We start from the raw sequence: 22,128 nt of genomic DNA, 5'->3' as shown, positions 1-22,128 counted from the left end.
GAGAGCGTTTTCACTGATTGATGAAGAAGTAACGAAAGTGGGATAAGAGGAATTGAGATCCGGTACCTTTAAAACATGCCAAGCACTTTGCAAACCAGGCTTGTTCCCATACTGGATTCACACTCTTAAGTGTTGTCACACTGAAGACTACCAGCTCCAGCGAGTCTGCCTCCACTTTGCTATGGAGGCAGGTTAGGCGCGGGCTCCAGCTTTGAACTCAGAAAATTCCTTCACCGCAACACTAAACTCACAATGTCACTGCACTTTGCGACAGCGCCAAGTCAGTGCCCCACAGCAATATTACAGCAAGCTCCCTAGGATGGTGTCTTTCCTCGTTAAAGGGGCGCACATTGGATAAGATGGTACTAGAAACTCCCAGTTGGTAAACGCAACGGAGAAATTCACTTATTCATGAACTGTGCTGTAAATAGCGTCAAGAGTGGCTTCTGCTAGGTGACCCTCCACACACAGCCGTGTACGTCAGCTTGTCCTGTTGGGTGATGCAGTATGTGAAAGAGTGGGATTCGGTAGGATAAACTTGTCTTGTGTCTCCTGGTAATACATTGCCTGTGTTGTTCGTTCCCTGAGTGCCTCTTTGTGCTGTCGTTATCATTTCAGTAAAAGCAAAGGTGCCTGTGTGAAGTGTTCATATTCTCTCTACTGTGAAAAATACCCAGCGGTACAATTATGGATTTAAACCTTCAAAACTTGGGTTGTGCCATGAAGAGAGCAATTTGGGCAGTATAACACAATGAAGTACTAGTAGTTACATATCTCAGTGGTGGGGGGAGCAATTTGATATGATGAATTAATACTGCAAACCATTAACTCGTACTGGATTACGTGGGTCTTTTTACCCCACTTGGGGTTTATTTTTGGAGTTAACGATCCTGGTGCGTAGCTTTGTGCATTGGGAGCACAGATCGGAAATTAGAGTTTTGAGATCTGCCCGTACGATTTTCCATCCATTCTCCTTTGGACTCTATTTTAGATGAGTCTTCTGTACATATTCATTAAAAGCGTGCATGCGATAGTGTAGTAGCATCGTTGGCCTCTCACCCCTCTAGGACCTACGATTTGAATCCAGTCTGAACTTGAGGTGAAAGTCTCCCCTGAGTGCTGGTTTAAGAGGCCCTACTTGAAGTGAGCATGGGGTAGTCACCAGTTCCAAGTGGAGACAGTCTACAGCACAGAACTGCCCAGAATTCAGCACTGTCATTTGAAGAGGTCAAAATGGTGGTGGATGTGGGGAATGAAAAAAAATCCCGCACTGGTGCTGTGGCGGGTATTCTTCTGAAGCTGGCGTTAAGGGACAGAAGAAAGGGCCTTCATGCTGCACGGCTGTGCTGAAGCCAGGCTCTGAATGCATGATATCAACACTGAGTGATAAATGTGGGAAATGTGTTCCATTCCCCAGCACTGACATCCCTCCCCTTCAGGAGCAAAAAAAAATCACGAGATAAGAGTGTCTACATAACATGATAGTGGAACTGAATTGTATTGTCACTTTGAAGACAAGTTGGCTCTCTGGTCTCCTAACGTTGAATTATATATACATTTTTGGCTATCGCTGATTCCTCCACCTGCAAGTGCTGATTTGTATGTCAACTCATCAGTCCCACATTGTCCTGGGGGATCCACATTCAATGTGAGCTTGGGGTCAGAGATAGGCCTACAACACCGTGGCCCAAGTTCTCCTACACGCGACCCCTTCCGAGTTTGGCTCCCCGCTGGGCGTGTGGGACAGAGTTTTACCTCTTTAATGTCTGTAAGCTTCAGTGAAACTTTTGCCCCCCTATTACTAGGTCCAGTTGATTTTGCACATAAAATAAAACGATGCAGTAGCAGCTGCCACTGAGAGTTCCTTCAAGATAAAATGTGGTTTCTGTGCTGAAGATGTTACCAATTGTAAGTCTGGACTCAGCCGTGTGTGAATATCGAAGACGATCTGTATTGGGCTGAGAGGGGAAATGGAGCATTCCATCCTTCTATTTATTCAGACACAGTAGTCTAATCTGGAGGTGCAGAGTTACATGTGGAGCATATATTTTACAGGCAATCAAGGTCAAATCACTTAAATATGAGCAACTGGTAGGTGAGAGTCTGAAGATGCTTGGTTGTAAATTCGCCTGCTTGCTGATTAAAATCCAGTGACTGAACTGTAACATCTTAGTGGTTGAACAAGATGGATGAAACGATACTGCTCATATAGGTTACACCTGGTTAGTCTTTTCATTCTGATTGGTTGGCGGTTGCTTTAAATTGATGATTGACGCTCGTCACCCTCATGCATCTGTTAAATCCCAATGATGGGCGTCCTGTGTAGGTGTATCAACACTGTGCAGTTTGTTTTATTTCCTCCCTCCCCCCTATCCCCCCACAAATTGAAAAAGATGTGATGGATGTAATCTGATCTTGTTTAAGTGTTGACTTCCTAATGACATCCCCTCAAGAATCTATGTTGCAAATGGTGCACCCGGTGATGGAGCAAGTTTACCTCGGGGAGATAGCGAACCCTCCGAGAACTCTGCATTCCGCCAACTCTGGCCTCTTGTGCATCCCCCACTTCCTTCACCCCACCATGGTGGCTGTGCCTTTAACCATCTAGGCCCTAAACTCTGCAATTCCCTTCCTAAACTTCTCCAACTCTCTCTCCTTCTTTAAGACGCTGCTTAAAGTTTACCTCTGGGACAAAGCGTTTGGTCACCTGTCTCCTTCTTTAGCTCGGTGTCAATTTTCGTCTGATTACGTTCCTGTTAATGCGGATTGGGACCTTTTACTACAGGTGCTATGTAAATGCAAATTGTTGCTGCTGTAATTTTGCATATCATCTCTTCAAAACGAGTAGCTTTTGGAAATCTACCTAGATATAAAAATCGTGGGTGGGGGAGGAATGTTTCTAAAGGATTGCATTGGTTTTCAAAGGGCCTGGTTTGAGCTGTGGGTAATGATGGTATTAAAGGCCAAAAATAAAAGTTTAAAGTGTGCAGAGGCACTGTTTGTTGCCACTAAAAACAGTTTTTTATGAATCTTAAGATTCACTCCTTCCCTGCAAAGTCTGTTGCGGCCCCTTTAGTTTTGTGACTATCACATGATATCACACTATAGGTATTCATCTGCTACCTTTTAAAAAATGATTTGATTTACTGGAGTGCGAAAGAAAGAGAGAGACCACTGAAGGTTCAAGTAAAACTTGCGAAAAGATTGGTTACGAGGGAAGCAATCGGAGCCATGGCTCTCTTTATCCACTGTGGCTAATCCATTCCAAATGCGGTTAGCCTGGAAGCTATTCTAAAGCAGCACAAGAGGCCAGCATCTTCAGTATAGAACCCTTCAACTCTGAAACCACCTTTATTATTGCTCTTCAAATATTATGTGCCAGTGTCAGAACTACATCACATTATAATTCCATCAACATTACACTGCTACAATTGTACTGAATTATTATGTGCATTGCCATGATTGAAGGGGTTTGAAAAGGTACCAATGTATAGTTTATATTTAGTTCTCGAACCCTTGAATATACAAGCGACTATGAGCATTTCATAATGTCTATTCGATCACATTTTTGTGCATTGCCATTAGCCATTTTGCCAGGATTGCGTATCATTATAACTGATAACCCTTTCCATATGTAGAGAAAGGGCAAAATATGTAAATAATTGAGGTATCTTAGCGTGTAATGTTATAGACAAGTGAAGAAGAACAGTGAGTTGCTATTCGCCACATCTTGACCCTCCGAATTTGTTTTAGTGAGTTTTAGTTCCCCTGGAGATTAGCTTTGATCTTTGTCAAATTCAGATATTTCGAGTCCCTTGTAACTGATAACTGAGTGGAATTGGCTTCTCACATCAGATTACAGTCTGTCATGGTGATTGGTGCCAACAGCAAACACTGATGATCACGGTCTGCAAAAATCTGCTGCTACATTCTCATAGCATCAAAGGAATGTGCTCCCCCCACTGCTCTCACAGCTGCTCCCAGTGGCTTTTTCTTACACAGTAAATTAATTGGAAAAACAAGGGACAAAAGGCATTAGGTGGGGTCAGCTCGCTGTGTCGCAGCTAGCACATGACGGGCTTTAATCACTGTCTTTTCTAGAGGACCAGGTTACTGGAGACAGAAGCCCTCCCCGAGAGAGGAGGGCGGGAGGGAGAGCTCTGCTGATGTCTCAGCATGCTCGCTGTGATCACTGGCACTCAGCTTTAAATACTGCATTTCAGCATGAGGTTCTGACGACAGAACTGTGTCAGAATGCCTGCTTACCTCTATCATAGCATAACTCAAGTTGCAGTCTTTCAAAGATTTTTTTTTTCAAAACCATGCGTAAGGCGCATTATTGTATCAGTATTACACCATCCTTTAACACTGAAAAAAATGGCTACGTTTCCAGTCCATGTTTTTGACTTCAGAGAATATTCTGATAACAGTTCACATGTCCGCAGTACCTTCATGTGCAGTACCATATGGTATGTCTCATTTGTGGAATCCAGCTTCCTTAGATGATGAGAAATCATTCTAAAAGTACTTTTTTAAAATTACCAACCTAACCAGCTCCCCTCTGTGATTTTATTTCCCCTTTCAGGCCTCCCTCCATTTCAGGTAGTCCAGCGTTTTCTGACATCTCGCTCATCAGAATTTCACCACACAGAACCCCCGTCGGCACCTCAGAGCCGGTGTTTAACCCGCCGCACCCATACATTAACCCTTATATGGACTACATTAGGTCTCTACACAGCAGCCCCTCTCTGTCAATGATCTCTGCAGCCAGGGGACTCAGCCCTACAGACGGTGAGCATCATGTAAAGTTTTGCTTCCTTAGAATGGATTAGAGACCGTAATGTAAAAATATGTGAATCAATTTAATAAGTTACAAAGATAATGCTGTGAATATTTTATAATTAAAAAACTTTTTAATCAAAGCATAATGTTAACAGTGCAACATTTTAAAATGATTATGTATTTATGATGGCTTCTAAGTAATCAGCTATTTATTTTATCACTGTGGGGATCTAATGTATATTCAACCTTCTCAGCAGATTACAGTTCATTGCTTAAGTGAAATTCTGTTTTAGAAAAGACTTGTCTATTTTTTTAAACTGGTCCTGCTGCACATTATTCTTCTCAGTGTTGTTTTGAATCCTAAGCATTTCACCCTAGGAACCATGCAGTGTCTCAGTAACGTCGCTGAAAGACCTAAGTTGCTGGGATAGGAGACGGTTTTAAAATTGTTTTTAAAAATATTTAATCAGACCCTGACTTTTGAATATGTATGAGTCTGCCTGAGATTTAAGTGCATGTTCCTAATAATTTCCACATTTCTCAGGTTGCTGATAGTAACAGAATTTGGTGTTATAATTAGGATTCATCCACTGGTGAGGCAACATCAGTAAAACAGCCCCTTCCAAACCTCCAAAATTCAAAGAGGACAAATCAGGCAATAAGAAATATAAGCACAATTAGGACTGAATCGCCTGGGATTCAAGGGCAACAGGTTGGCCACCTCAGTTGTAAGGTACCACCCCTTTAGAGCAATTGCATAATTCATTTCAAACAGATCTGTATTAAGAACATATGAAATAGGAGCAGGAGTAGGCCATATGGCCCCTCGAGTCTGCTTCGCCATTCAATAAGATCATGGCTGATCTTCTACCGCTACTCCATTTTCTCGCCCTATCCCCATATCCCTTGATTCCCTTAGTGTCAATATCGATCGATCTCAGACTTGAATATACTCAACGACTGGGCATCCACAGCCCTCTGGGGTAGAGAATTCCAAAGATTCACAACTCTCCAAGTGAAGAAATGTTTCCTCATCTCTGTCCTAAATGGCTGACCCCTTATATTGAGACTATTACCTTTAGTTCTAGACTCTCCAGCTAAGGGAAACAGCCTCTCTGCATCTACCCTATCAAGCCCTCTAAGGATTTTATACATTTCAATGACATCACCTCTCATTCTTCTAAACTCCAGAGAAAAAGGCCCATTCTACTCAATCTTTCTTCATAGGACAACCCTCTCATTTCAGGAATCAATCTAGTGAACCTTCGTTGCACCCCCTCTAAGGCAAGTATATCCTTCCTTAGGTAAGGAGACCAAAACTGTACACAGTACTCCAGGCGTGGTCTCACCAACGCCCTATATAATTGCAGCAAGACCTCCTTACTCTTATACTCCAAATCCCTTGCAATAAAGGCCAACATACCATTTGCTTTCCTAACTGCTTGTTGTACCTGCATGTTAACTTTCTGTGATTCATGTACAAGGACACCCAAATCCCTCTGACTAACAACATTTCTTAAGTCTCTCACCTTTTTAAAAAATATTCTGCTTTTCTATTCTTCCTGCCAAAGTGGATAATTTCACAATTCCCCACGTTATACTCCATCTGCCACCTCCTCGCCCACTCACTTAACGTGTCTATATCTCTTTTCAGCCTTTTTTTGTGTCCTTCTCACAGCTTAATTTCCCACCTAGCTTTGTCTCGTCAGCAAACTTGAATGCATTACACTCGGTCCCCTCATCTAAGTAATCAGCTATCTATATTGTAAACAGCTGAGGCCAAAATCCTTGCGGCACCCCACTAGTTACAACTTGCCAACCCGAAAATGACCCATTTATTCCTACTCTCTGTTTTCTGTCCACTAACCAATCCTCAATCCAAGCTAATACATTACCCCAATCCCATGAGCCTTAATCTTGTGTAACAACCTCTTGTGTGGCACCTTATCAAATGCCTTTTGAAAATCCAAATATACTACATCCACTGGTTCCCCCTTATCTACCCTGGCAGTTACACCCTCAAAAAACTCTAATAGATTTGTCAAACACGATTTCCCTTTCATAAAACCGTGTTGACTCTGCCTAATCATATGATTTTCTAAGTGTCCTGATACTATGTTCTTAATAATAAATTCTAGCATTTTCCCTACTACTGATGTCAGGCTAACTGGCCTGTAGTTCCCTATTTTCTCTCTCCCTCCTTTCTTGAATAGCGGGGTTACATTTGCTACCTTCCTATCCATGGGGGCCGTTCTAGAATCTAGGGAATTCTGGAAGATCAAAACCAATGCATCCACTATCTCTGCAGCCACCTCTTTTAAAACCCTAGGGTGTAGGCCATCAAGTCGAGGGGATTTGTCAGCTTTTAGTCCCATTAATTTCTCCAGTGCCTTTTCTTTATTAATCTTAATTACTTTACATTCCTCATTCTCATTAGAATTTTGCTTCTCCACTATTTCCGGAATGTTTTTTGGGTCTTCTACCGTGAAGACAGATACAAAATATTTGTTTAACATCTCTGCCATTTCCTTATTTCCCATTATAATTTCTCCTGGCTCTGCCTGTAAGGGACCCACATTTACTTTTGCTAATCTCTTCCTTTTTACATACTTGTAGAAGCTCCTACAATCTGTTTTTATATGGCAACATTGTAAGCCTCTTCTTTTTAATCCCATACTATTCTTAACTTCTCTAGTTAGCCCCAGTTAGATCATTTTACCCGTGGAATTTTTATTCCTTAAGGGAATGTATATTCATTGAGAATTATGAATTATTACTTTAAATGTCCTTAAGAACACAAGGGAGGTGGGATGTAACTGAGTCTTATCGCATTGACGCCCACTGCCATGTAACAGAGATGAATATAGATCCAGTCTCGCTTCCAATTTGTGCTCTGCAGAAGTTACAGTACCTCCCTGAATGCTGAGCACCTCCATGCAGAGGGAAGGAACACTGCAAGGGAGAGCCTTGTCATGTCCAGATGGTCCCTTGTAGTTGCTGGTGGTATGATCAATTGACGAAGGCCTAGGGTTGGGTTATGTGCCTATCCAGAAGCATCAAGGCCAGTCAAACCAAAAATGAATTAAAAAAGAAAAAGTACGTTGCAGAGAAAGTTTTTTTTTAAAAAGTCTGACTCTGATGCGTGATTCCTGCTCTACGATCCATCACTGAGCCTGCACCTAACTGTAACCTGATAATATCCAATGCAATCACTGTGCAGCACTGAGGAGTAGGTAACATATAAATACTATGGAGATGGAATTCAGTTTAGAGAAGGGTAAGCTTAACTAGATTTAATCTCCTGTGCGAAATAAAGGCAGCAGTCCCTCGAGGCGTGGGTATCAGGGATGTTGGGGAGCACTTGCAACTTTTCAGCAGCGTTACTTAGTGAGGTTCCCACTGATTGCATTAATAGATTTCATTATTATAATTGAAGCTTGTGTCATTGAAAACAAGCTATGCAGCAAAAGATTTCAGTTGTTAAGAAAAATGTACTGGGTAGCTCTATTGTTTCCAATAAGATGATCATTTGCAGGTTCTGTACAGTCTTTGCTGCATCCAGCTTTCCTTTTGCTGCCCTGAGCAAGCATCATTTTTTATTTTACCTCTCCTACCTCCCCTCATGCTAACGTCACGCTCATCTCATTCATGAGGACCCAACTCGTGCTCTCTTGACCCTATTCCCACTAAATTGCTGACCACTCAACTTCCCCTCCTGGACCCATGCCAGTTGACATTGTAAATGGATCCTCTCCTTGGGTAGAGCCCACCTCCCTTTCAAAACTGCCATCATCACTCCTCCCCCCTCAAAAAAACCCACCCTCAACTCCTTTGACCTTGGATAGTACTGTCCTTCTCCAACTTCCCTTTTCTCTCCAAAGTCCTTGAACGTGTTTTTTTTTGTCTCCCAAATCTGTGCCCATCTTTCTGGCAACTTTGAATCTCTCCAATCTTGTTTCTGTCCCTGCCACACCACTGAAACAGCCCAAATCAAAGTCACAAATAACATCCTGTATGACTATGATTGTGGTGTACTATTCTCCTCGACCGCTCTGCAGTCTTTGACGTGGTCGACCACACCATCTTCCTCCAACGCCTCTCCTCCGTTGTCCAGCTCAGTGGGACTGCCCTCACTTGGTGACATTCTTACTTATCCAGTTGTAGCCAGTACATTTTCAGCAATGGCTTCTCTTCCCACCCTCACTCCAATATCTCTGGAGTTCCCCAAGGATCTGTTCTTGGCCCCCTCCTTTTTCTCATTTACATGCTGTCCTCTGGCAACATTATCTGAAGACACGGGGGTCAGCTTCCGCATGCATGTTTATTTGCTTCAATTAAACATTGGGAAAACCAAAACCATCATCTTCAACCCTCGCCACAAACTCTGTTCCCTCGCCATTGATTCATCCCCCTCCCTGGTCACTGTCTCAGTCTGAACCAGACTGTTTGCAATCCCAGTATCCTATTCGACCCCGAGTTGAACTCCCACCCTCGTATTAGCTCCATCACGAAGACTGCCTCCTTCCACCTCCACAGTATCATCTGTCTTCGCATCTGCCTCAGCCCATCTACTGCCAAAACCCTCATCCATGCCTTTATCATGTCCAGACTCAACAATTCCAATGTTCTCCTGGCTAGTTTCCATCCTCCACACCCTGTAAACTTCACCTCATCCAAAACTCTGATGCATGTTTCCTATCTCGCTCCAAGTCCCGCTCACCCATCACCACTGTCCTTGCTGAACTAGATTGGCTCCTAGTCACCCAACGCCTTCAATTTAAAATTCTCATCCACCAAATTCCTCCTTGGTCACGCCCCTCCGTATCTCTGTAACCTCCTCCAGCCCTACAACCCCACCAGAACTTTGTGTTCCTCTGAATCTAGCCTCTTCTGCATTCTCTCCACCGTTAAAGACCATCTATGCCCAACGTTCTGGAATTATCCCCCTAAACCCCTCCGCCTCTCCACCTCCCTCTCCGCCTTTAAGATCCTTCTTAAAACTTACGTGTTTGATTGCTCCTTATATCTCTTCTTTGGCTTGGTGTCCATTTTTCCACATTAAAAAGCACTATACAAATGCAAGTAGTAGCTGTTTTTATTATAGATGGATTTACAAAAAGTAGAAAAAATTTGGATGGACTGCTAACTTATAACAGGAGGGTTCCCTGCATCCACTTCTCCTGTTTTCAGCTTAAAGCTGACCAACAGGTATGTGCATTGTTGATGCAAAGTTCCTGTGCATGATGCGCAGCTGCAAGGAAATTCCAAACGCGAGCGTGAATATCACGGTAACACACTGCAGAAAATAACTCTGTCTTGTGCCCTTCTGCCACTGAGGTGCTTACTTCACCGTAACTGTGCTGGCTTCAAGAGGCCAGAACCAGAACGGTAAAAGTTCTGAGAACCCTGAACAAAAAAAAAACAAGCGCACAAAAAATCAACCCAAAGGTTCAACAGAAGCTTCAAATATTAGACAGTAACAGCTGGCTGAAATCAAATGTTACATAAGTTATGATATAACTTCGAGGTTCATGTGACTGGATCTTTGCTCTTTGCAGTTTGCGTCACAGATTAAAATAGTCCCAAAAAGAAATCCCTGCATCCTCCTCCATTGAGCAGAAGTGGATTTTAGAACTTCATTGCACCATCAGAATCAAATTAATTTGTTAAGAAATGTCTTCATCTATTGTTTTGCATTTTAAATTTTTGGGATTAAAGCACAACATGTCTTCGAGGATGCATTTCACTGAAATCAAAAATATCTCTTAAAAACTGTCTGACAAATGCTATGATGTGGAGATGCCGGTGATGGACTGGGGTGGACAAATGTAAGGAATCTTACAACACCAGGTTATAGTCCAACAATTTTATTTTAAAATCACAAGCTTTCGGAGATTATCTCCTTCGTCACTCACCTGACGAAGGAGATAATCTCCGAAAGCTTGTGATTTTAAAATAAAATTGTTGGACTATAACCTGGTGTTGTAAGATTCCTTACATTTGACAAATGCTAGGAATTGTCTTTACTGTGGAAGGGACGTGCAGTTTTGTAAATGTTAGTATTTCACTGGAGTGTAGGTGACACAGTTCTTTATATATTTGAGGAAAGGATTTCATCTCTTCTGTTTGTGGTGAAATAGGACACGTTTATAAAGAATGCATTTACAATTTATGTACAAATAGCATGCAGAGGAAATGCTCCTGTTTAATTTGAACAGAGTCCTGTTTACTATTATGTAGAATATCCTAGAGCTATAGAAAGACCTGACCAGTGTTAACTAAAAATGGGCAGTGGCCATATCAGTTGATGTGTGTGAAGAGTAGGTTTTAAGTGCCGTCCAAGAATGCAACTTGTGTTCAGCTGTTGTGGCCTCACTGAACAACCTTGGTGATGATCTGAAGTCTGTTTGCTTTTGCAGTATCCCATGCTGGAGTCAGCCCAGCAGAATATTACCACCAGATGGCTCTGTTGGCTGGCCATCGCAGCCCGTACGGTGACATCCTTCCTCCGGCTGGCACAACGACTGCTGGTGCTCTTCACATGGAATATCTCCATGCAATGGAGGGTAGGTAACAACCAAAATAAACATGGTTGTATATTGAAAATTAATCATGTAAAAGTTTGCATTCCAATGTTTTAAAATAAAATCTGGCAAAATTTCAATCATTATAACATACAAAAGCAACCTAAAAAAGAGACAATCTCTGTTCAATCACAGAGTTGGTAGTTTGAGGAACCTGACATTAATCTGATCTGATCTTATTTTGGTGTTGAGTGTCATCAGAGGGGTGAGTGAGGTTTAACTACTGTTGGGCAATTGCCAGTTTTAGGAGGGTGAATTGCACTCACCACACTGGCATGCAGCACCATGGAGTGGTAGATCAGAGCCTCCCTCCTGCATTGTCACAGAAGGTGAATCTTCAGTCTCAGCAGAGCCATGTTAAAAAAAAACCTGGCTCCCCAACAATGGGGCAGGAAATTGGGGAGAAAATCCTACCTGGGCCATTCTCATGCGCTTCATATGGGGCTCAAAATAGCAGTGCTAGCCGGGAAATGAGTGCCCTTACTTTCCATTCAGTTAGGAAATAGGGCATGACCTTGGAAAGAAAGGCCAGAGAAAATGGCATCGAGTGTGGGCCGTTGTAAATATTCCTCAGCCCGTATCTCTATAGCTGTGCGAGGAGATGGTATGTTAATATATTTATGCAGCATGCCCCAGAATGATAAGGTATTGGGTTTTACCATCACGACTCTCCACATAGATTTTTTTCTCAATCTCAGTCAGGCTGTCAGGTGAGATACTTCATTGGAGGTAGGCTGAGCAAGTCAATGCACCTCTCAGTGGCCAACTTCAGAACTGCAATAGCAGAAGCCTCATAGCTGAGAACTGACAATGATTTACAGCTCGGAGAGGAACTGGAGAGGAGAAATGTTTTGGGGGGAAAAATATCTAACAATCCGAATGTCTTTTTTTTAAATAATGAAGAGATAATGAACATTTCAAATGTCTGATTCTACTCTGGAGATTCCTCAGTGTTCGAAAAACCAAATTAAAAAATATATTGAGTCCCAATTCATTGGTGGGAAAGACCATGTTTGTTTATTATATAAAAACAGTTTTAAAAGTTACTGTCACCTGATTGTGAATCCAAAAGAAAATCCGTGGCAAAGTTCACAAAATTCAGGATCAGTAATCCTAGCGACATGCCTGGAGCCTAATAAATGTACGTTTCCCAGAAAGGAGAAACTGGGTTTTAGATATGATGATGTGGAAATACCAGCCAAGTGTGAGGTTACCAGTTTAAATCCTATACGGTGATAAAATTTATATTACTTTTCTACGCAGGGCTATTATGAGAGCAGTTTCTTCTAAATGTAGAAAAAAAACTAGTTACATTAAAATTCAAGTGTAGCAGCAGCATCATTTAAATTAGGCATTGTTTTAACATGCGGGGCAAATATGCATAGTGATATTATGCAAATGAGTTATTTTGTAGTGTAAATAGAAGATTAAAAGAAGAGTGCATTGTGGGAAGGTCACTTAACCTCACCTTTTCCCAGCTGATGAGAGTCTGTTTAGTCAGTAGTTCCTTTTAATCTAAACAGGATGAATTTACCCTTTTTCTTTGTACAAAGCAATTAAAAGGATCTAAACTCCACTCGCTGTCAAACTTCAATCTGGATTAGGTGGGGATTGTATGCCCTATCATTCATCTCACTATGACTCTATTCTTCTGTTACAGTTTAAGAATAATATCCTGAAACAGAAACTAAATTATTTATCCAGTAAAATGTCTGTCATTGTACTCACCACAGCTTTTAAAAAATCATTTATCTTCATCTTTTTGAAGTAGTAGCTGGTAGAAGTGGTTTTCTTTAGATGTTAACAATCATTTTTTATTCATTTTTATAGTTTACTGACTTTATTATACTGCAAAGGTTTGATTTCTGCACTATTAATATATTCCTGTATAAAGTGAATTAACATTCAGTCACCTAATTTAAAAACTGAAAGCTAATTAGGTGTATTATCCTGAATTGTCAATAAGGTCCAATTGGTCCTTAAGTAAAAGATTCCCTCCATATCTTGCTGCATTCAGGCACTGCAATTGGAAATAACTGCTATATGTAAACCATGTGATAACGAGGCAACATTTTAATTGCTTAGAAACTTATGCAAGTCAGATGTAAAAACCTTACAGCTGTGATTAAATAACATGAACGCACTGTCCACCTAAGTGGAAAAGTGGCTGAAGACCAATGGACAGTAATGTTAATCTCATTCCCCAATAGGGAACGCGGGATTGATGGATATGTGAGAAGGTAAAGTTGAGATCAATCCAAGTTGGAATGAAAGAGCTTTTCCTGTTCCTTTCTTATGTTCCTATGATTCTGTCCCACCCATTTAATTCCCTGAGGAAAGGTTCTACAAAGTTTGTCCATGCTCCACCTTCCCTAAAGGTAAATGGAGTGAAATTCAAAAATATACATAATGGAAAGAAAGAACTCTCTTAGACATAGGAGCAGGAGTAGTCCATACAGCCCCTCGAGCCTGCTCCGCCGTTCAATAAGATCATGGCTGATCTTTGCCCTCACCTCCACTTTCCCGCCCGATCCCCATATCCCTTGATTCCCTAGAGTCCAAAAATCTATCTATCTCAGCCTTGAATATACTCAATGACTCAGCATCCACAGCCCTTGCAACTTGCAATTATATAGTGCCTTTCACGACCTCAGGACGTCCCAAAGTGCTTTTCAGCCAATTAAGTGCTTTTGAAGTGTCGTCACTGTTGTAATGTAGGAACCGTGGCAGCCAATGTGCACAGCAAGGTCCCACAAACAGCAATGAAATAAATGACCAGATCATCTGTTTTAGGTGTTGGTTGAGGGATAAATGTTGCCTAGAACGCCAGGGGAACTCCCCTTCTCTTCGAATAGTGCTGTGGGATCTTTTAGGTCCACCTGAGAGGGCAGACGGGGCCTCGGTTTAAATTCTCATTTGAAGGACGGCACCCCTATCAGTGCTCCACTCCCTGAGTACTGCACTGAGATGCCAGCCATAGAGAATGTGCTCAAAACTCTGGAATGGGACTTGAACCCATCACCTTCTGACGCAGAGGTGAGAGTGCTACTGCTGAGCCAAGGCTGAACACCTATTCTAACCTTGTATTCTACACTATAAATCCTGAGCCAGTTACCTTGCTTAGTGTGATACTTCCATGTTTCCATCATGCTTTACACAGTGACTCTTCATGCATTCTTATCTTTATGAGCCTCAGTTCCATTCCAAGCAAAATATTTCTCCAGCTCTTTTTTGCCCCTGTCATTGGTGAATAATTCCCCTCCCATCGTTCATGAATACTGTGAATAGCACAGGGCCCAGAACATGTGGAACTCCGCTGGTCCCCACACTCCAGACCGAGCTTTTTTCTATTCTGCTTCCTAAGCGTAAAACCATATCCATGACTTGGACGATAGTGAAGTCAGAAGGCTAATATTACATAGAATTTTACAGCACAGAAACAGGCCATTCGGCCCAACAGGTCTAAGCCATTGTTTTTGCTTCACTTGAGCCTCCTCCCACCCTACTTCATCTCACCCTATTGGCATGTCCTTATATTCCTTTCTCTCTCATGTGCTTATCTAGCTCCACCTTAAAGGCACCTATGTTAGTTGCCTCAACCACTTCATGTGGTAGTGAGTTCCATGTCCTCACCACTCTCTGTGGAATAATGTGCACCTACACATGCTAAAATTGAAATCAAACTTCACTTCTGAGATCATTATCACTATTGTGGAGATTGCTAATCATTGTAATAAAGTTTATTTAAAAAAAACTGTTCTTGTCAGTGAGCTAAAACCATAACCCTGATTGATAACAGTGCATGGTTCAGGAGACGACTGATAGCACCCGTCTATTATGGGTTTTTCAGAAGTGCTCAGCCAGTCCGAACTTTGCATCAGGCCTATTGGCGATATTCTGACGCTTAATTTATACCCGCTTCTGTTTTTCTTGACTGTTTGTTGAAACTCCTTTGATTAAGGAGGTTCCCACTGGGATTTGCATTGTAGGTTTGTTATGTTTGTAGTCTAGAAAGTCCTCTTCTTGGGCTATACAATTGGCCAATTTAGAAAACGAAAGTGGTTCACAGAACTTTCGATTAATCACAATGGTCCAGGTAGTATGAGGTGAAATAATTATCAACGTGCTTGTTTTTTTTAGAAATGGTGATTATCATTTCTGAAAAGTTTCAATGTTCCACAAACACAGTAAGGAAAGCTCTAAACCGACACTGATAACAGATGTAACTTTTAAAAAAAAACTCGTTGTAGGTAATCATTGAAAAATCTGCTTTATAATTGTTGGAAACTAAATATTCTGGTCTAAAGTGTAATTATAATCCTACTGGATAAAGTGTTATTGTCTCATGTTAAATTGGTAATTTTCCAACCAATTTATAAAGGGAAAGAATGCTCAGAGCCTGCTTAATTAGGGTGAGAAGACAAATGGGTGGAATTTTATCCTCATTCATAATGAACTGGCAAAACTCTACTCTTATTACCCTGAAAATACTTTGTCCCTTTCACTGGTTCAAATTTATGCCTAGGTTTGAGTAAGGTGTGCTTTTTTGGATCCTTTTTTGTTTGAAAAGTTTTATTAATTTTGTCTTCAATAGAATGCCATTCCTTGGTATTATATGAATGAAATGGATACAATAAAATAAGAATTGTGAGCTAAAGTAAAATATAAGTGTTTGTAATTCAGCTGCAGACTAACATTGGCATCACCAGTAGAAGGACACAATTACAGTCATGTCTGATGAGCTCTATAGTCAGTCAGACACTAAGGCTTCAGTTTTGTCTAGCCATGCAATTGGCATTTACACCGGCATAAGATTGAGCTTTTGCACATTTTCGTTACAGGAATTGGGCCTATCATCTGCATTCTTTGCCCCCAGCCTCCCGCCCCCCCCCCCTTCCCATCCTTCCTGTTGGCCACAGGAACCCGGATAAGACTTATTTCAGTTAATCGTGACATGTGGTTCCTACCCTCTTTGGCACCAGTCAGTCTTATTTATCCTCGGTATTTTAACCCCTATTGATCGAGGATGTAGAGATAGAAAGCTGCGTGACATTCTACTAATTATTCAACTTTAAGATTGCAAAAAAAAAAAGAAAATCCATTTATACCAGTGTGTGCTCCCTGTATCCCCCCTTTGTATGCTACTGGAAAGAATGGAAAACTGGAGCTAATATGTATCGGCTTCATTTACATCTGATTATGTACATAAAACGTACTGCAGGGGAGAGGGGGAAAAGCAGATTTCCGTCCATATATAATTGACCGCAATTTTGTGCACAAATTTGCACTTGTATAGCATATGGGGAAGGTTAGCCCTTAAGTGACTGTTGGAAGCTGTAAATGTGCCACAGTTAAGTTATTACCCTGGTCACACTGATTATTCTAACAAGTATAAAAATAATTGTCACTGCCTCAGAGAAACAGTTTCTCAACATGACTTCCATCTCGATCAGCAACCAACGGTAGCTGCAAACTGTACAACTTAATTTCAACTTGAAATTTCTCAACTTTTATTTTCTATTCAGTCAGCTTTTGTTCTGAAGGTTTCCTTATTTTCTGGTGCAGGTCTGAACCACTGTCTCGCTGGTTGTGGTGAATTAATGATGTGAATGTCTAAGCAGCCGTCAGATTCATAAATCACTAGAAATGAGAGGGGCAATACATAGAAGCCTTTTCTTTTTGTTTAGCAATTTATCATTTTGCTTGCACATTAATAAACAGAGCTCCCCTGAGGTAAGGCAGTAGAAGATAAATTCTTCTTCCTAATTTTCCTCAATTGTAACCAGTAGATCACAGGTGAGAAGTAAGCCGCTTATCAGAGAGTCATTTTTTGAGCTTCCTTCTACACATTAGTTGGGCATGATGAATAAATGGACAGTTTGAACATGAAATACTACATGGTACTTTGCTCTAATTCTCTTCTTTAATGCAACAGGCTCTCGATTCCCCAGTCCAAGGCTGTCAGCCAGGCCAAGCCGAAAGCGTACACTGTCTATATCCCCATTGTCTGATCCCAACTTTGACCTACAGACTATGATAAGGACTTCCCCCAACTCCTTGGTCACCATACTCAATAACTCCCGCAGCAGCTCCTCCACCAGTGGCTCCTATGGTCACTTATCTGCTGGTGCAATAAGGTAAGAAGGATTCGCTGTTGCTCAGGGTTCATCGGATGTGTTACTTCATCTTTGTAAATGATAAAGGCTTATGGTTTGTTACTTGTTTATCCATTTACATTCCATGATTTTTTTTCTCAATTCCTTTTTTTCTTTATGCCTATTTTCTGAAGAGCTGGAAACTATTGTGTTACTTGGTCCGGGTTCTTGGTAGTAATTTTGTGGAAGTTGCTCGAAGTGCAAGTAGTTTGTCAGGAAAATGGCACGAAGGGGGCTTTCTGTTTAGTTGAACAATTTTTAAATTAATTGAAGGGTCACCATCTTTATGAAGCAGTGCTAAAATCTCTTTTCATGTATGGAAAGCGAAGAGCCATTCATTATTTCTGTTACAATTACCTTGTGAGTCATGTGTTTCCATGGAAAAAAAGCATGTTCCTTAAAATAGTTGTAGAGTATTTCTGTATCTTGGATTCTGCCTTTTTTCTGCCCTTCTCAATTTCTGTATTGAAAAATATCTGAATGGGATCAGTCGTAGATCTTAGCTAACTACAATCAGAAGAACCCAGAGATCAGACTGGTTAGAAGGTACCTGCTAAAGAGCCCCTTCCTGTTTCCGCTATTCAACTTACGCATGAGAGAGATGCCTGCAGCCTCACTCTAGACATCGTTAGATCATTGTGTCTTACTCATTTCTTCCACTGCTAAGATCTTGCTGGATGAACAAGGTTGGGGTTTAAACGGCACTATTGAATTAATGCCAGGACCGACCGAACTAACCTGGAGAGAGAGAAACAGTGCCACAGCAATTCACTGGGGTTTTACTAAGTGGAGTGCAATCACCTGCTGCAATGGTTTGTTATTTGTGCTAGTGCTTTGCCTTCCTCCTGATGATTATGAAAATGTAAACGAATGTGCGCTCCTGACCTTTCTTCCTGTTTTACCATTTGTGAATTAGCCTGATTGCTTGGCTGTGTTGTGTTACAGAATGATGTGAAGCTCCCTTTATGAAGACTGTGGGTTGAAGTCTGTTGTTGAAAGTGGCGTCTGTTGTGCCTCTGTCAGGCTCACAGCACAACCAGGAATAGCTCGCATTTCCGAGTCCCGAAGGGGTAGCAAGTATTTGGGTTGCAGTAGTAAAGAGAAGGTAGCAAGTGCTCAACTTATTTTGCAGTTTAAGCGAAGACATGTACAGTAATGTGGCTGTTTGCTTGTCTTTTTTTAAAAAAAGAAAGCCTTATTTGAAAAACACCACCACATTATTTTTCGATGTACAGCTGCTTAATGCAAAATCGGGTGCATTTGACTAACGCTAAGGTGACGTTGTTGTCAAGAGTTGTCATTTGCATTTGTTATGATTCCAATGTTTTTGATCTGTTAATTGACTAGAAAAATATTGCTTGGGTGGGTGGGGATGCAAGCTAGGCCCAGAACCTGAAACACCATTGCTGATATTAAAACTGTTTTAATTAATTAATATATAACTTTAAACTTGAGGGTAATTCAAAGGGCCTCTTCCCTTTCAGTGTTGTTCTTGCCCATTGTAAATTACCTGGCTGATGAATCTTTCTACATTGTGACAAGTTTACATAAACAGTAGTCAAACTGTACCTTTTTGAGGTAAAATCCGTAAATTGCAATGGAGTTTGCGGTTCGACAAGAAGAAACAAACAGCAAAGCAGAGTTGTAACAGTGCATTGGCTGGCAGCTAACACCAGCACATACCCCTACTGTTTTCAGCTGATCAGATCAATCTGTGTGTGAACGTACAAAAACTGATGCAACGGTGCAGATTAGGCTGTGATTTTTGTTTTATGGTCATGTACATAAAATAAATAAATTAACCCTTAGATAACTTAATCATCTGAATTATAATGCTGCGGCACATGGTCAAAGTCTCTATTACTCTGTTAGATAATTGAAGAGGGGAGAGTTAAGTCACTTTGTTCTTTGATGAATGGGTAGCATGTTGAAAAATAAATTGGACAAACTGCCAGTGAGCTCAGTGAACATGAAATTTACCATTAGAAGTATGCTCAAGAACAAATTTTGAGTCTGATATGCATCTTCTGATTAATACCCTATCAATCATACATACTGTCTGCCACAGCCTTAGTGCATTGTAATAATTCATGACTACACACACACACACACACACACACACACACACACACTCTCTCACAATCACAATGCAACATGACTTTTTGAGGTGAATGTTTTTATACATTCCATTGTGAGAATTAGATTTTTTTTCCCCTGATTTATTGTTTGCCTGCTTCCTTCCCCCTCTGGTGGGTCATGGAGCTCCTTTGTGGCATTTGACCCCAATGGCCTTTTATTGAGCAAAGCTGGAAGAAAATGTTCATCCATGGTGCAAACCTGACAGAAAATCAAGTTTTTTCTGCCAAGGCTGCGATGACCCACTGCCACAGGTAACCCAATTGCTGCCTCATTGGCATTAATAATGCCCCTTCTTCCAACTTGGTACGTCCCACCATAGCGCTTGCTTGCCACTCTATTAATTTTCCAAGGAAACCTTTTCTAAATGCCCCAAGTTTGTTTCTGATTCCACAGAACCTGCCGCTTCAAGGTAGCTTCCTAAAAATGTCACATGCACAATATTTACTTCACAAAACAAAGTTTCACGAGCTTGGTTTGGAATGTCCTTTCAATTTGCCCAATCACTTCCTGTGTGAGTTTTACCAATAAAAAAGGGATGAGGTCCTGCAAGCAGAATATAGGGAGTTAGGAAATAAATTAAAAAGCAGGACCACTAAGATAGTAATCTCAGGATTACTCCTAGTGCCATGTGCTCGCGAGAGCAGAAATAGGAGAATAGACCAGATGAATGCATGGCTTGAGAGATGGTGTAGGAGGGAGGGGTTTAAACTCCTAAGGCATTGGGACCGATTCTGGGAAAGGCGAGACCTGTACAAGCTGGATGGGTTACACCCAAGCAAAACCAAGACCAATATCCTCGCGGAGGCATTTGCTAGTTCTGTTGGGGAGGGTTTAAACTAGTATGGCAGGGGGATGGGAACCAAAGGGCAGGTACAGATAGGACAAATTCAGACCAGGAAACGGGAAGTAGAAAAACAGTTAGTGACGTAGTTAGCGACTCAGAAAGGCAAAAGAAGCAAAGGTTAAATAGTGTTCAGCACAGGAATTTGACGGGGTTAAAGGGTATATACTTCAATGCAAGGAGTATTACAAACAAAGCAGATGAGCTAAGGGCACAGATAGACATGTGGCAGCATGATATCATTGCTATAATGGAAAACTGGCTTAAAGAGGGGGATAATTGGCAGCTCAATATCCCTGGATATAGAGTTTTCAGGCAGGATAGAGTGGGTGATAAAAAAGGAGGGGGTGGGGTAGCATTATTGGTTAAAGAATCAATTACAGTAGTGAGAAGGGGTGATATGCTAAATGGATCATCAATCAAGGCCATATGGGTTGAGCTAAGAAATAAAAAAAGGGGCAGTCACGCTACTCGGAGTGTACTTAGACCCCCGAATAGCGAAAGGGAGATAGAAGAACAGATATGTAGGCAAATTTCTGAGTGCAAAAATAAGAGGGCAATAATAGTAGGGGACTTCAACTACTCAACATCGACTGGGATTCAAACAGTGTGAGGGGCACAGAGGGCACAAAATTCTTGATCGGTGTCCAGGAGACCTTTTTTAGCCAGTACGTGACAAGCCCAACAAGAGGGGATGCAATTCTAGATTTAGTCCTGGGAAATGAAGATGGGCAAGTGGGTGAAGTGACAGTGGGTGACCATATTGGAGATAGTGACCACAATTCAGTTAGTTTTAGCATTATTATGGAAAAGGACAGAGTTAAATCAGGAGTAAACATTTTAAATTGGGGGAAGGCAAATTTTACAGAACTGAGAGGTGATTTGGCAGAAGTGGACTGGACACAACTACTTGAGGAGAAATCAGTGGCAAACCAGTGGGAGGCACTAAAAAGTGAAATTCTACAGGTACAATGCAGGCACGTCCTCTCAAAGAAAAAGGGTGGCACTGCCAAATCTGGAGCCCCCTGGTTGTCTAGAAGTATATGGGGCAAGATAAAGCAGAAAAAGAAAGCTTATGACTGTCACAGAAAACTGAATACTGCAGAAAGCCTAGAGGAGTATAGAAAGTACAGGGATGACGTAAAAAAGGAAATAAGGAAATCAAAGAGAGGGCATGAAAAAATATTAGCTAGTAAGATTAAAGAAAACCCAAAGATGCTTTATCAGTACATTAAGAACAAGAGGATAGCTAAGGAAAAGGTGGGACCTATCAGGATGATAGGGTAGTGCAGTAGATGCAGTCTTCCAGTCCTCCGGTACCTCCCCTGTATCTAGTGAGGATTGGAAAATGATCCTCAGAGCATCCGCTATTTCCTCCCTGGCTTCCTTCAACAGCCTAGGAAACAATCCATCCGGCCCTGGTGACTTATCAACTTTCAAGGATTCCAGTCCCTCTAGTACTTCCTCTCTCGTTATGTTTACCTTATCCAATATTTCACACCTCTCCTCTTTAACTACTACGTCTGGATACAGGGAAATGTGGCGAATTGGATCCAAAATTGGCTCAGTAACAGGAAACAAAGGGTAAAAGTCGATGGATGTCTTTGCGAATGGAAATCCGTTTCCA

At 41.4% G+C, this 22,128-nt stretch overlaps 1 protein-coding gene across 1 annotated transcript in view; it reads left to right on the top strand.

Annotated features, from left to right (window-relative positions):
• Nucleotides 1-22,128, top strand: part of LOC137318085 (transcriptional activator GLI3-like) — a 371,554-nt gene that overhangs the window by 252,724 nt on the left and 96,702 nt on the right. The window contains exons 5-7 of the mRNA XM_067981056.1: nt 4,586-4,791; nt 11,202-11,348; nt 17,302-17,503. Of these exons, the coding sequence (XP_067837157.1) occupies nt 4,586-4,791; nt 11,202-11,348; nt 17,302-17,503 (555 nt within the window). The remainder of the gene's footprint in view (nt 1-4,585; nt 4,792-11,201; nt 11,349-17,301; nt 17,504-22,128) is intronic.

The sequence above is a fragment of the Heptranchias perlo genome, chromosome 3 (genome assembly GCF_035084215.1).
Source record: "Heptranchias perlo isolate sHepPer1 chromosome 3, sHepPer1.hap1, whole genome shotgun sequence".
NCBI lineage: Eukaryota > Metazoa > Chordata > Chondrichthyes > Hexanchiformes > Hexanchidae > Heptranchias > Heptranchias perlo.
This window is presented reverse-complemented; position numbering and strand designations above follow the sequence as displayed.